General features: G+C 49.2%; 1 protein-coding gene across 2 annotated transcripts in view; it reads right to left on the bottom strand.

Moving 5' to 3' along the window:
- The window catches only part of CAPZB (capping actin protein of muscle Z-line subunit beta), a 133,598-nt gene extending 119,748 nt beyond the window's left edge, over positions 1 to 13,850 (bottom strand). For both annotated transcript variants that reach the window (XM_036256267.1, XM_036256268.1), the window contains exon 1: positions 13,753 to 13,850. In XM_036256267.1, coding sequence (XP_036112160.1) covers positions 13,753 to 13,755 — 3 coding nt within the window. In that variant the 5' untranslated portion in view covers positions 13,756 to 13,850. The remainder of the gene's footprint in view (positions 1 to 13,752) is intronic.
- Between the last annotated feature and the right edge of the window lie 1,537 nt (positions 13,851 to 15,387).

The following is a 15,387-nucleotide window of genomic DNA, read 5'->3' as shown; positions in this document are numbered from 1 at the left end:
TACTTCCTCAACAACCAATATGTACCAAACAGATACCGTGGAACCAAAATAAAAGCAGAATCCTGGGGGAAATTCCCACAATGCTTCTCTGTGCTCTCCACCTGGAATTGAGCAAGCTTAGAATCCATAGTCCATCAACATGGGGAGAAAATAAAAACAAACAAACAACACTATACAGCCAGCTTCATCTGTAGGCAAAGGACAAGGGAATTCTAGCCATCAGATAAATGTCTGGAAGAAGTTATTTAAAGAAAGGAATGAAGAACTCAATGCAGTTAAGGAAATGTGAAGGCTGGACCCATTTCCCAGGAATCTCACCTACTGACAAATAAGATGAAAAGTAATACAGGCTGCCATGAACTTAGGATGTGGAGATCCTGCCCATCTTGTGAGCAAGTGTTGACATGCACAGCCTAGCGCTCCAAGCTCTCTAAGGTCAAAAACCTGTGTGTGTGGCAGCACCTCTTGGGGTTGGACTAATTGGTTTTCTGTTGGCTATCTAGGTAAGCAGCTAACTATGGCCTCTCTGCTTATTTCTGGCCCCAGCTGCAACTGTGACATAGCCAGGGCATGGAGTAAGTTGGTCCCGAGTTCAAATGCTAGCATGGTCACTGACAACCATTATCCCCATACTATGTTTATTATTTCTTTTTTTTTTATCCTCACCCGAGGACATTTTTCCATTTTTTGTTCAGATAAGAGTGGGAGGGAGACAGAAACATCAACATGAAAGGGACACATCGAGTGGTTGCCACCCGTACAACCCATCCAGGGCTGGGGACAAACTGCAACCAAGGTACGTGCCCTTAGCGGGAACTGAATCCGTGTGTCTCTGGACTGCAGGTCGACTCTCTAACTGCTGAGCCAAACCGGCCAGGGATATGTTCGTTATTTTAGAGTCCACCTGGATGTACAGAGAGAAGAAGAGGCAGGGCAGAGGAGAAAAAAGACTACAGTACTCGGGGCCTCAAAAGTGAATCCAAACCCTGACTATGGGTTAGAAGTTACTGTGTGAGAAATGAGGCTCCCTTTTATATGAGAAACTGCAAGCCCATTCTTGACAGATTTTAACACGGGCTCTAAGTCATCAAAGCAAAACTAGGGGCAACCACTCAACAAATAGTCTGCTTTGAGCTGAAAACGTTTAAAAAATACGACAGAACATTTGTTAGAACCGTCAACAAAAAACACTTTCCTCTGTACATAAAAACGACATCCTTGGACCAGACTCCAATGTGTATTAAGGGCTAGAGTTTGGAATCAGAAGGACCGGTTTAAAGGCCACCTCTGCCCCTTACTAGTGGTATGACCTTGTACAAGAAACCTCTGAATTTCTTTGGCCTCCAATTCTACATCTGCAATATGGGGGCATGACCAGGGCTATGGTAGATTCCATGAGATGGTGTCTGTAGTGTTCATCACACGTGGGCTGGCAAAGTTCAAGTCCCCTTGCATGATAAATCCTCTAAGCATATGTGCAGTGGCCCAAAAGCAACCACCCTAGAAGCCAGAAAGTCAGGGCCTTTCCTTAGAGTGATCATTACATCTACATTTTATATTTATGGTAGTCCTTACTACAAGAATTTTTTTAGAGTCAATCCAATTTTCTTCCCTGTGGAACGGTGCTCATTTGCATGAAAAAAATGATGAAATTCCTACAGATAATAATGAGCCTGTATTAAGTGCCCACATAGGAGGCCTGGGTTATAGCACTTCATGTACATTATTCCTATTTAATCCTCTCAACTACCTTGTGAAAAGGAGGATGTTATGTCCATTTTACTGATCAGGAAGTTGAAGCTGAGAGAGATGATGTAACTAAGTTAAAGCTCACACAGTCACAGTGGGATTCAGATCCAGGAGTCTCCTTCCACTATACTATATCAGGTCGCCTTCCAATATTTTTAAAACCATTTCCTTTATCTTGTCTCCTTCATATCCCCCTAAACCCCAACACTCTACATGCCTTAAAATCAAACACACACCCTTAAAATAATACATTAAACCCCTAAGGCTGCAAAAGCTTGCAGGCCTCTGGCAGTTCACGAAGAGTACCTATGACAACTTGCCACTTTCAGAAAAAAAGAGAAAATGGATCAGAAAATACGCACAGGACCTGGGGGCTGGGGACTGAGCTGAGGGTCACTGAGTAGCACCATGCCCTACTCCCCTCAAAGGCGCTGGTACCAAAAGTAACCGGCACCCCAGGGTTGGCCACTCATGCCAAGAAAAAGAAAATTAAGCCATTTTCCAGAAGAGTGACTTTTATTATAACCTGGAACAAAAGCATCATTTCAAACAACTTGTTCACGGAGAGGCAGGTGTGTGCGCTTCAAGGCCCATAACCAACAAGGCTTCCCACTGAGCTGTGGAAAAAGCAATTCCTCTTCTGCAAGATAAAGCATCGATACCATGTCCAAACTCCCTCCAACAGTTTCCACATCTGAAGTCTCTTTCAGGCATCATAACATGCTAAGTAAGAGTCCCTGCCACTGCGAATCACATAATATTATTACTGATGTTAATAATAGTACTTAATGTTAGCATGTGTCTGGACTTACATGTATTCACTCATTTAATCCTCATAAAATCCATCAGAAACAGGTACTCTTTTTTTATTTTTCAATCCTCACCCAAGGACATTTTTTCCATTTTTTGTTCAGATAGCGTGGGAGGGAGAGTGAGGAAGAGAGAGAGAGAAAGAGAAAGAAACATTGATATGAAAGGGACACATCGAGCCCTGGCTGGTTTGGCTCAGCGGTTAGAGCGTCAGCCTGCAGTCCAGCGAGAGCTGGGTTCAGTTCCCGCTAAGGGCATGTACCTCGGTTGCAGTTTGTCCCCAGCCCAGTTGGGGTTGTGTGGGTAGCAACCACTCTATGTGTCTCTCTCACATTGATGTTTCTCTCTCTCTCCCTTCCCGCTCTATCTGAGAATAAATGCAAGAATGTCCTCGGGTGAGGATTAAAAAAAAGGGACACATCGACTGGTCGCCACCCACACGACCCCAAACAGGGCCGGGGACAAACTGCAACTGAGGTATGTGCCCTTAGCGGGACCCGAACCTGGGTCTCTCAGGACCGACCACAGGCCAACGCTCTAACCGCTAAGCCAAACCGACCAGGGCAGAAACAGGTACTCTTATTCTCACCCCTTCACTGTGAGACAAGGAAAGAGGCAGACAGTGAAGGAAGCTGCCTGAGTCTGCAGGCTTGGACCTGAACTCTGGCAGTCTGGCTCCAGAACCTGCCATTCATTGCCCCAGGAGTCTGGAATCAAAATAACCTAGGCCCTGACCAGTTTGGCTCAGCAGTTAGAGCATCAGCCCTTAGACCAAAGGGTGTGGGTTCGATTCCTGGTCAAGGGCACATACCTAGGTTACTGGTTCAATCCCCGGCCCTGGTCGGGGTTGTGCGGGAGACAACCAATCAATCTCACATTGATCTTTCACATCAATGTTTCTCTCTCTCTCCCACTCTATCAAAAAACAAATAAACAAGCAAACAAACAAAAAAACTGCCTAGGATCATTCAGAAGCTCCCAGGATGGCCAGTTGGATGACTTTAGGCCAAGTGACCAGTGACCAGTGCCCACCACGTACAGAGCCACCAGTGAATGCCAGTGCAGTTAGGTTCACTGTTCCCCCAAGCCCTGATCCCGCCCCTGCCAGCACCTCCAGACAGTCTTCAATGCCAGAGTAGCCTGAACAGATTAGAATGTGCTGATCCATCTCCGAGACAGACCCCGGCTCAGCTCCTTCCACTCTTGTCCTTCCCACCTGAAGTAACAGTGACTGACAGAATTCACACTGACTACTTGAGAGGCCACATTTGGCCGAGGGCTCAAGTCCAAAGGGAGATCTGGACACTGCTGGAAAGTCTCACACCCGGACCAACCCACCCTAGTGTTTAGTCTGTTTTAGGCTGAACTGCATGAAATGTTGATATGCAACTATTTCTAACATAGGAAAACAGCAATTTCATGTGGTTCAACCTAATGGGGGAGGAGCCCTTACATTTATGAAGGACCTTCTAGACATTCATTCATTCATTCAACAACCAACAGCTGTCAATAAGGGGCTGTCACAATGACAAGGATAAGCACAAAGAACTGTGGTGCCCAGAAGGCACAACCCTACCAATGGCAGCCTAAGATATATCTAACACTTGAAGATTTAGCAGGTTTCTTTCTAAAAAGAGACCAAAGCTCAGAGAGTTCCAGCTGCTTTCATTTCAACTACGTGAACCAAAAAACATTTTAATTTCTGACCTAAACCCAGACTTTGGCCACTGTAGTCGAACCTATAGGTGAACCTGTCTGGACCTCAGCTTCCTCATCCATAAAATAAGTGTCCTGGTGAGTCCATGCACATGAGAGGCAGGCCAGCAGAATTGAATAAGCATGAGCTTTTGAGTGGGATGGTCCTAGATCTGCCAATCAGCTGCCACTAACTAGCTGAGGGCCCTTAGCCAAGTCATTGAACCTTTCCAAGACTGTTTCCTGAATTACACGACGAGGAGACAGCTTCATAGGCTTGGAGTTAAGAGAGTTAGAGATAGTGACTGTAAGTATCCAGGAGAGACTGGCAGAAGGCAGGTGGTTTTGCTGTGACTAACAGAATCCAGGAGGGACTACTTAGTAACTTAAGGATGAAAACTGCTATCTCGGGGCACCTCCAGTTTCTGGTCATGAGTGCCTCCTTAATACCAAGTCAGCGACATCAAAACTCAGGACTACCAGGGGTTCACACCCACTACGGCTGAAAGAGATCTCAGGAGGGGAACTGTCTGGAGGAGGATACACAAGGAAGCAAGGACAGTGCACTTCAGAAATTCTCAACAGCACCAAGCACTTAAGTGGCCAAGCCTGTGTTCCTCAGTGACCGGTCCGCATCCAGTCCCAGGAACCACACACTGACCAGGTCACTAGCAAGCTATGCTCACAGAAAAGCAAAGGCTGATAAAAACCAAGCCAGAGATGAGACAGGGAAATACTCGAGAGCAGCTCCTCTCGTGGCCACAGGGGCCTGAAATCAGACTCCTGGGAGTGTGCGGTGGATAGAAACTCCTCCTCTCAGTCTCCCAGCACAAAACTGCATGCTGAAAGCCCGCCCAAGTGAAGCCAGGTAGACCCCATCAAGGCCAAAGCCTCACAATGGAGAAGCCTTGAGTAGCAGTACCAGATGCGAGCAATCCAGACCTGAACTCTCCGGCCACTGATCACAGCTATGACTGAGGAGGGAAGAGGGCATTTGGCATCACCAGGAAATGCTCAATGCCAACAGAAGGCTACTCGCTATTCACATACCCCAGAAGAAAGGTACACGGAAAAGCATCTTTTCGTGACCTTAATTTTTTTTTTTTTAAATCCTCACCCAAGGATATTTTTCCACTTTTCTTTAGATAGAGCAACAGGGAGGGAGAAACATCAATGTGAGAGAGACACATTGACTTGTTGCCTTCCACAGGGCCAGGGACCAACCACAACCCTACACCAGAACTAACCCTCAACTCATTGGTCCACGGGCCGATGCTCTAACCACTTCGCAACCAGCCAAGACTGACCTTAATATTTTTAATTAAAGACAGTTCACTTGGTAAATATAATGAGTCCTCTGCCTAAATCAGCGGTTCTCAACCTGGGGGTCGAACAACCCTTTCACAAGGATCGCCTAAGACCGTCGGAAAACACTTATTTCCGATGGTCTTAGGAACCAAGACACGGCTCCTCTATCAGACTCCAGGCGGGTCCGCCCACATGCAGATACACCCACATGCAACACGAGGAGCTGTATTAAAGGGTCACGACATTAGGAAGGTTGACAACCACTGGCCTACATGTTCTTGTGGAAACCTCTGAGGCAGTTAGTACAAATAATGTTAAATAACAACAGCTTCAGACCAGATCCTAACTCAGAAGGGTCATGCTGAATTGAGTGCTAAGAGAGGAAGCTTCAGCCTCGGTCAATGTGGCTCAGTGGTAGGGCGTCATCCTGTGCACCTAAAGTTTTCAGGTTTTATTCCGTCAGGGCACATGCCTGGATTGCGGGCTCGATGCCAGGTAGGGGGTGTGCAGGAGGCAGCTGATTGATGTTTCACGCTCACATGGATGCTTCTCTCTCTCCCTCCCCTTCCTCCCTCTCTAAAAATCAATAAAGATATATTTTTAAAAAGAGGAAGCTTCACAGAGCTGTATAAGCAGTGGTTGGAGAAGTTCAGAGTCTGAGCCAGAGGTAACAACTGCTTGTCATCTGGTCATCTGCAGTGTGGTAAGAACTTTTCAGCCAGAAAACACTGGGTTGGAAGCCCTTAATATTGCCACCCATAGGCAAGGGACTCTACAGCTTTGGAGGTTTCATCAGAACAAGGGGCTACCACTTGCCTTCCAGGTTGGCTGGGAGGTTAGATGAAACACCACCTATGAATCATCTACATTGACAAAATAATAATAAATGACCAAACATTCCTGCTGTACTTACAAAGTGCCATTTTCACACATAAAGTCACTTAATCCTCATAATAACCCCTATAAGACAAGTGGATAGTAACCACCAGGGTTGCTGTCTTGGAAGAAACACAACTACTGGACTGGACATTTATCTCTAGAAAGTTGTAAGTGAAGGCTTCTTTTCACAGGTTTCCGGAGATGTTGGAACATGAGGGGTAAGGAAAAGGAAAGGTGAACAGGTCCCCAACCCACTTGTGACATGGACTTCCACCACCCTGGTTCTACACTCATGCCCAAGATGGTCAGAATCTCAAATTTACCTGCTCCCATCTGCCTCCTCCATTTAACGTTAAGACTCACATTCTAACAGGCCTATCTGACTGCTCAGAACATCCATGAATGAATGTCCTAATGAATAAAACACTAGTAGTAGAAGCGCCTGGTGTCCAGAGCACAAGCTCCAGAGTGTCACTACCCAGGAAGGACTTGGTTTCCCTGCCTGTATACTGAGAGTGACGTGAGAATCTGATTCACAGGGTTGCTTTGGGTATTAAAAAGTACTCCGTTAAAAAGAGCTCCTGTCACTGTTACAGGCACCACACAGCCCCTCCACCCTGCAGCTCTGGTCTCTGTCCCCCTCAGTAGACTGGGCGGCTTAGGTGTCTGTTTGCCCAATGCTGTGCAAATTGAGCAGAACTTGGCACCACGGTAGATACAGAATGGCTGCACAGATAGATCCCTGGGTTATCCAGACTGAAATCCCCAGTCAGTTGTTAATAGGCTATCAGGGCCTTGCAGACACCACTATCTAGGATTTAAACTGACCAGAAATAGTTGCTGGGTCAATGATAAACCATCCTATCAGAATGCCTTCACAGGGGAGCTTTGGGGACAGAAGCATCACCCTCAGCCCCAGAGATGGTAAATCATGACATCTCACTCTGCCGTCCTATCTTTCTCAACCATTCCTTCCTTTTCATACCCACAGCCACGCAGTGGCGGGGACCTTCATAGCCCAGTTGATGTTTGCAAAATGCGTCTTTGATCTCCTGGGTCCTTCCTCCACACCACGCCCAGATGACTCTTCCTAAAATACCGCTACTCTGCCAGCCTCCTCAAATTTCTACCTGCCCTGTCAAAAATTTATCTGGCTCCATACTGTCTCAGATCAAATGCAAACTCCTTAGCTTAGCAACTTAGGCACTCCACAACTCACTCCCCAGACTGAGGCACCAACACTTGCTTGCTCTGTCTACTCCAAGGCTGGTCTCCAAATTCATAAGGCTGACCATGCCCCTAACCTTTGTTCCAGGCCCCTGCCTAGAATGGCCCCTCCCTACTGCACCCACCCCATCCTCTCTGCCAGGGCAAGGTCTCCCCAGGCTTCCCGCAGAGTGTAGGCTGGAGTGGTCTGCAGGGCTTCCTGGAGGAGGTGGAATGCAAATCTTTTCTATTAACACTTCCTTTCTGCTGCACTTAACTTTTGGGATGCATCTTGCCTCCCCTTCCGGATTAGAGGACTGGGATGATGGCTTCTATTTGTGTCCCTTATTTTATGGAAAGCAGAATAAGGCAAGAAATAATCACAGCTACCACTTACTGTGTGCTAAGCACCAGATTAAGTACATTATATATTTCATTTATTTCTCCTGATATCCCTAAAAAATGTTATCCTCAAAAAAACAGAGGCCCTGGGCACGTAGCTCAGTTGGTTAGAGTGTCATCCCTATATGCCAAGGTTGCAGGTTCAATCCCTAATCAGGGCATACACACGAAATCAATGAATGCATAAATAGGTGGAACAACAAATCGATGTTTCTCTCTCTCTCTCTCTCTCCACTTCATAAAAAATAAAATAAAAAATAAAAAAACTGAGGCAGAGGGATATTAGAATCCTAACTCAGATCACATACTGAGTGGCAAAGACAGGACTCCAACCCAATCTGCCAAGCCTACGTTCTGTGGAGCAGGCGGCAAACATAAGGCAGCCACCTCTCCGCTCACACTGCTCATTCACTCAGTGCTTATGAAGCACTTACCAAGTGCCGGGCAGCCAATGCAAGGTGTGGGGCAGTTAGTGAGAACCACACAGAAGAGGCCCCTGATCTCACGGAGCTCACATGTGCTGTCCCCAGTTCTGACACTCTTCTTCCAAGCCTGGGGGCTCCACCGGGCATCAAACCTGAGACCCAGCATCAGGTGGTGTCAAGGGCACAGAGAGCCTTTTCTTCTATGGTGAAATAGAGCCTCAGGCTCCCTTAGGGAAGGTCTTCATTCAAGGCACAGCCCAAAGCCAAGCAAACTTCAAACAAGCCTTCAGCAGGCAGTAAGGAGTGGAGGAAAGGGGTCTAGCTCTGGAATTAGTAAACCCAGTTCCTCTACTTAGTAGTTACAGAGGGACTAACCACATACCCCTTTGAACCTCATCTATAAAATGGTGATGATGATGATGATGATAATAATGAGTACTTACATAACTATGTGCCAGATGTTGTTTGAAGCACTTGACATGCATTATTATCTCATTTAACCCTCACAAAAGCCTTATTAGGAGGCACTGTTATTATCCTAAGGCAGTCAGTCTGGCTCCTAAATCCTAACTTCTTAAATTATGCTCCCTTCCTCCTAAGGCTGAACCCTCCTGGTCGGGCTGTTGCAGGAGGATACACTAGGTTAAAGCTCCCAGTGCAGTGCATGGCACATGGCCGGTGCCGTATAAACGTCAAGTCTCCACCTCCTTACACTGAAACATTAATCTGTAAAGGCTCAGGTTTGGAAATGGCATTGCTCTAGCTGGTCCTGATACAGGTGATCTTGCAATTGCACCCTTTGGGCTACTGCATCTCACTCTCCCTGGTGGGATCTGCTGCAAAAAGAAATGGGACAAAATCCTGTTACCTACAGCCCCACTGCTCACTGTTTCTGAGAAACAAAGTAAGTGTCCAGACAGGTGTCAGGTAGACCCAGATCTGAGTCCCAGGTCTGCCATTCACACTGGTCAATCAACTTCTCACTGAAGCTTCAGTTTCCTTGTAAGTAAAACGGAGGATAGGTATAACTTAAGTCATGTTTCTGGATCACAATAAACCCTCAGTCAATGGTAGCTACCCAGGTTAGAAGGGCAGGACTTCCACGGCACAGGGTTATGTTCCTGACTTGGGAGAGCTTCTGGTCTGCAGAGGAACAGACAATGTGTGCAGAGACGAGAGCAGGCACACTCGAAAAGGTCTGGGAGTGAAGCCTGGCGTGAGCCCCAACTTTCTCTTACGTCTCCTGCCATATCTCACACAAATGTGCTTGCAATTATATTCAACAAGGCTCTTCCTCCTTAAACTTTAGGCATATTAAATATGCCCCTTTCCCTTCCCCAATAATGTAAGCTGTGAGGGCGCAGTCTCTTGCCTATCTTGCTCATTACTATGTCCTCAGCACGTAAAGCAGCACCGAGAAGGCAGTTAACAAATATACAGTGAATTAATGTTATCCTATAGCTTCAGATAGCCCCCAACACACTTCTGCATTTGCCTAACCTGTATTTGCCTAACAGCAAACATTTCCCCAATTGGGAAACAGGAGTCTCAATGGTTGATGTACCTCCTCAGTCACTTCTCTGTGCTGTCATCTGTCCTCTTTCCTTCCCCACAGAATGTAAAAGAAATATAGGACTTCTGAGTTATAAACAGGAATATCTATTTCGAATGTATGATTTATTATCTCCTCAATCTCAAGCTATCAACTGTTGGCTACTTTCTCAAGCATTCCACCAAAGAGGCTAGTTGGATTTAAATGAACAGGGTGGTATATACATGAGGGATCGGAGCTGAGCCATGTATCACACCCACACTAGGAGACCAGCCAAGACACATTAGTGTTAACTATATTGTTTCACCTTGTAACAGTATGACAGGCATCACCTATCAGCTCCTGTCAGACAAAACCATCTGTTAGTTGGAGAGCCAACTCATGAGGGGGCCTCACCTGTCCCCTAAACAGTCCCACCACCAGCACCAGAATCATAACTCTAAGTTAGAATAATAATTCCTTAGACGCTAGAGTTGCATAAGAAAAAATGCTTTAAACTGTAAAGCACAGACAGTGGGAAGATTATTATCTGCTAAGGAAATGCATATAAATTCCATTTGCCTATGCATTCTCAACTGATGCCAACAAAAATCATGAAATTTACTCCAAAGTCTAATGCATTTTAGATTCTCAAATTGCTATTTCCCTTCAAGGATAACTGAGATCTAGCTGTTTTTTCTACCATCGAACCTAATGAAAATAAAAACCAGTGTTCTTAATTCATTTACCTACGCTGCAACCCCACACCACCACGTCTGGCCTACCCCAACGGTCTACACAGTTTATTAGTCAGAGTGTTCTGGTAGGGGATAAATTTGACTATAAGCAGTCAGAAATTACTTATCAACCCAGGGGATACTAAGAACAAGTTATTGAGAGAATAAGTATGAACTCCAAGAGACTAAGTTCATGCAACCTCAAAAAAGCACTCCATCCAAGCCACTTGCTTCAATGCCAGGTGCTCTTCTAGGCCCCAGGGATAGTACCATGGAAAGTACAAGACAAAAATCCCTCAAAGAGCTCCCATTCTGGTCCAGGCTAACTATGCCTGCATCACCATACTTCACTATTAAATGAGGTCTCCTATGTCAAGGACCCAGCACACAATCCATAGTCAATAAATGTTCCTGCACTTCCCTCAATAGCTCAGTTGGTAGAGCAGAGGATGGTAAATGCTGCTCCTCCCTTGCATCTCTGAGTACCCCATTATTATGTTTTCTAAACAGTGTTCTTTTTTTTTTATCCTCACCGGAGGACATTTTTTGCATTTATCTTGAGGGAGAGAGGGAGGGAGGGGGAGAGGGGGAGGGAGAGAGAAACAGACAGACATCGTAAGAAAGACACATCAAGTGGTTGCCACCCACAGGACCCCAACCAGAGCCGGGGACAAACTGCACGGAGGTATGTGCCCTAGCGGAACCAAACCAGGCCTCTCTGGTCTGCGGGCCAACACTCTAACCGCTGAGCCAAACCGGCCAGGGCTAAACAGTGTTCTTTATATCTTCCCACACTTAAGCAGCGTGGGACAATGGGAAGGACCAAGTTTAGGGTCTTGCCAGTGTGTTTCCACTAAAGGTGCAACACCTTGATTAAGTTATTCAACCCTCTGAGTCTCGGCTTCTTCACCTGTAAAATGGAAACAGCAATTCCTCAAAGGGCTTTGTATGGATTCAATGAGCTCATATAGGCCAAGCTCACAGCCCCTCAAGAAATGGTAGCTCTTTTCCTCCACCCCTTCCATAGTCCTTTCAGACTGTCCAAGTAAGACCCAACACAGGCCTCAGGAGAAGCCTCCTAGGTCATTTAAGGGCATTTCTCCATGACATTTGGAAAATCAGGCACCCAGGGCTAAAGCAAGAAGTCCCTCCCACTCAGCTACTTGCCTTGAGTAGCCCCACCTGGCAACCCCACCAACTCTCCCATGGTTTTGCCCTAAGAACAAATTTACAAAACCTCACTCCACTTTTAAAGTCCTCACCCAAATCTGTGTATAAATGTCTTTCTCCACCCAGGCCTAGGGCTGGGCCACCACCCCCTGCAGCCAATTCTCAACCAATGAAGAGAAACAAGTCCGCCCAATAGCATGAAAAACAGCATCGGCCAAGTTATTTAATATTCAACAAGGCATCAAGAAAAAACTTGGACAGTCTGAATTAGTCACCCTAGTTCATCGGCAACATCTCTTAATTAAACAAGGAACCAAGATCCTCAAAACTCTTCGGGCCCAAAGTCCACATGCAAATATCTGCCCAGGCTGGGTGGGAGGAGCAGGTGGCCAGCCAGAGCTCTGTCAGGTTCACTCTTCAAAGGTTCCTTGGCCATGTGAGGCAGAAGCCCTCCAGCCCTTCCAACCTAGGTGCTGGGCCTGCTCTGCACAAGGTTCCAAAGTGGACAGGAGAGAGAAGGCTCACATGTGCGGGCCTATGTGAAACCTCAGGCCAGCCAGAGCGCCCAGAGCACCTGCCTTCATTACCAAAACAAACACCACGAGGGGAGCTAGCTTCTCCCTGCGAGACTGGCTCACCTGATCCAAAACACCTCCATAATCAGCAGTTCCAACCCTCACGAGCTGACAGTTCAGGGGGAAAGGGAGGCTACGCCTGCTGGGGTGCATCGTGTCCAGGCCGTATGTTGGCCTTGGGGTCGGCTGGCTCCCCCAAGGGCTGCGACCTCACAAGGGCGATTGTGCGTTCATCCCTGTCCTGTCGGCTACCCCACCCTCATCCCTGTGCTCTCACTCAGTCCCCACCACCAGCAGGACGCTCTGGCAAGCACCGCGCCCGCGGAAGGGTCCACAGAGCACCGCACTGCCTTCCGGCCACAGATGCCCTCCTTTCCCTCGCTCGCTCCCAGACGGCCTCCGCAGAAGGGGCAACCCTCAAACCTGAGACGGTACAACCCCGGGACCACCCTACTCCCCGACTCCGGGCTGGAGAGCTCCCCTTACTTTCCAGGACGGCAAAGAAGGGGAGGGGAGGAGACCACCTGAGTTGGGGGCAGGGCAGGGAGCAGGGCCCTGGAGGGAGGGTAAAGCCCAGGACAGAAAAGGACTGGGCAGACGGACTACTCTGAAGAGTGGTGAGAAGTCCAGGGAAGGGGCTCATGGGGGTGAGGTGGGGTGATGTCCAGGCGGAGGCATGGTCCGAGGAGGGGGAGGTCCTGACTAATGACCAGGAGGGAAGAGAAGATTCAGGCTGAAGCCAAGGAGCAGAAGAAACAAATCTAGGCTGAAGCCACTGGAGGAGTTGACGGGGGTCCGGACTGAGGCCATGGAGGATGGCGACAGAGGCCTAGCCTGGGCCATGGGAGAAAGAAATGACGGCCTGGCCTGGGCCGCAGGGACGAGGAAAGGGGACCTAGCCCAAGCCATGGGGAGGACGGGAGGCCACACCTGGGTCACCGGAGGGAGTGCCTGGCCCACGGGTCCAGGAGGGTCTAGCCTGGGCTATGGAGACTAGCCTGGACCCCGGGGTGGAGAATGGGACTCCAGCTTGAGCCAAGGGCGGGGACTGAGAGGGGATGGCAGGGTCGCTGCCCACCCCAGCGGCCCGGGCCGGCGACCCCCTCCTGAGCCCACAGGAATGGTCTCTACCTGAGGTCCCGGACCCCGCCCCTCCCCCACCCGGGGGAACCCACCCTTCACCGGCCGGGGGTCGGCGGAAAGAGGGGGACGTGAGCTCCAGCAGAGGTCCCGGGGGCTGCGGGAGGGTGACGTCGGGCTTTTACCATGGTGGCGGCGTCGGCGGCGGTCCCGGTCCCGGCGTCTCTGGCTCTCCCCCCAGCAGCAGGGCCCGGCGCTTCCACTTCCCCGGGTGCCCAGGAGTGAACATCCGGGTCAGCGCCCCCCTCCCCCCGCGCCGGGCCGCCGCCACCATCCTTCCCCGCCCCGGCCGGGCCCGGGCCCGCCCCCCACGCAGCCGGCTCTCGGCCAATGAGCGCGCAGGGCCGCGGCGATCGCCAAGTATGGAGCGCGGCGCGGGGGGGGAGGAGCGCCGATCAGGGAAGCGAGGGGCGGGGCCTGCGGGCGGGACGGGGCGCGGCGGCTGGCGGGGTGGGCGGGCCAGCGGGCCAGACCCCGCGTGGCGGTCGGGCTGGCACTGGGCTGACACCGGGAGAGGATTTACGCCGGCACCCAGACCCGACCATCCGCGCTGGGGCTGCAGAAGCGGGTAGCGGCAGAGGAACCGTGCCCGCGGGCCTCCCGGGCGGGGATGCGGAAGGCGTTGAGGCTGGGAGGGGTCAGTCCCTCCCCGCCCCACCCGGTGCACGCGCTCTCTCCCGCGGCGGACCCGGAACTGGTGTGGCCCACGGGCCCAGCCCATCCTGGAGAGCGTAGTGAGCGAACCTGAAATGGAATCCCAGCGCTGCTACGTGTGGGACCTGGCGCGAGTCGCTGCACCTGAGCCCGAGCTCTTAAAAGAGAGCCTTGGGCCACACTGCTTATCCAGCACTTACTCTATACCAGGCCTTGTTTGAGGCACCAAGAGATAACAGTTGAACGAGACATGAAGAGGTCTTAGCTACCTTCTACAGAATAGCTGTGAGGACGACACAGCTAGTGATTAGAAAATTAGGGGTTCAACAAATATTGTGTTGTATTTTTACATTTGCTACAGAGAACCAGTCCATTTGTCCAGTGGGGCTGCCTCACTCCATAGAAGGACGCAGAAATTTTTTCTTTATCCCTCTTCATTCAATAAATATTTGTTGAGCTTGTTCTAGAAGGCCAGAGACCTGGGATCCTAGCTCTGCCCTCCCTAGCATGCTTACTCTCTTTAGTGAGAATCAAATCAGGTCACCTAAGAGGGTATTGTAAACTGTAGTGTTGCATAAATGACAGGAATTATTACCAGAAGCCAAGCCATATCCTAGCAACAATACCCCCGCCCAACTCAAAGTGGCATTTAGGGATTCTTTTCACTTGGTACATTTTTATTGAGCACCCACTGTGTACAAGCACAAGGCTGTAAGGATAAAGCAATGAACAAGACAGTCCATGTTGTTGCATATCTTGAACGTTGGAGGGGAGACAATCAGCCACTAAGTAGTAGATAGAGTGTGTCAGGTGGTGACCAGATGTGGAGGAAAATCAGAGTGAGGGAATAGGCAGGTCGGTTAGCAAAATGAGACCAGGAGAGGCCTAACTTACTAACATTTAATCAGAAGGAGGCACAAGCAAGGGCGAAGACCCAATGGGGACAGTCCCTGGTGTGTTCATGGAACAAGGAGGCCAAGGTGGCTGCCCTACACTGGGCAAGGGAAGAGTGGTGGGAGCCAGGTCAGAGAGATGCAGAGCAGTAAATAACAGGATCTGTCTGGTCTAGGCTTTTAAAGGGATCAGAAGGCTGCTGTGTTCTGAAT

This window comes from Molossus molossus, unplaced genomic scaffold, assembly GCF_014108415.1.
Source record: "Molossus molossus isolate mMolMol1 unplaced genomic scaffold, mMolMol1.p scaffold_m16_p_12, whole genome shotgun sequence".
Lineage (NCBI taxonomy): Eukaryota > Metazoa > Chordata > Mammalia > Chiroptera > Molossidae > Molossus > Molossus molossus.
The sequence above is the reverse complement of the archived record's forward strand: the minus strand, read 5'-3'. Positions and strand labels throughout refer to the sequence as shown.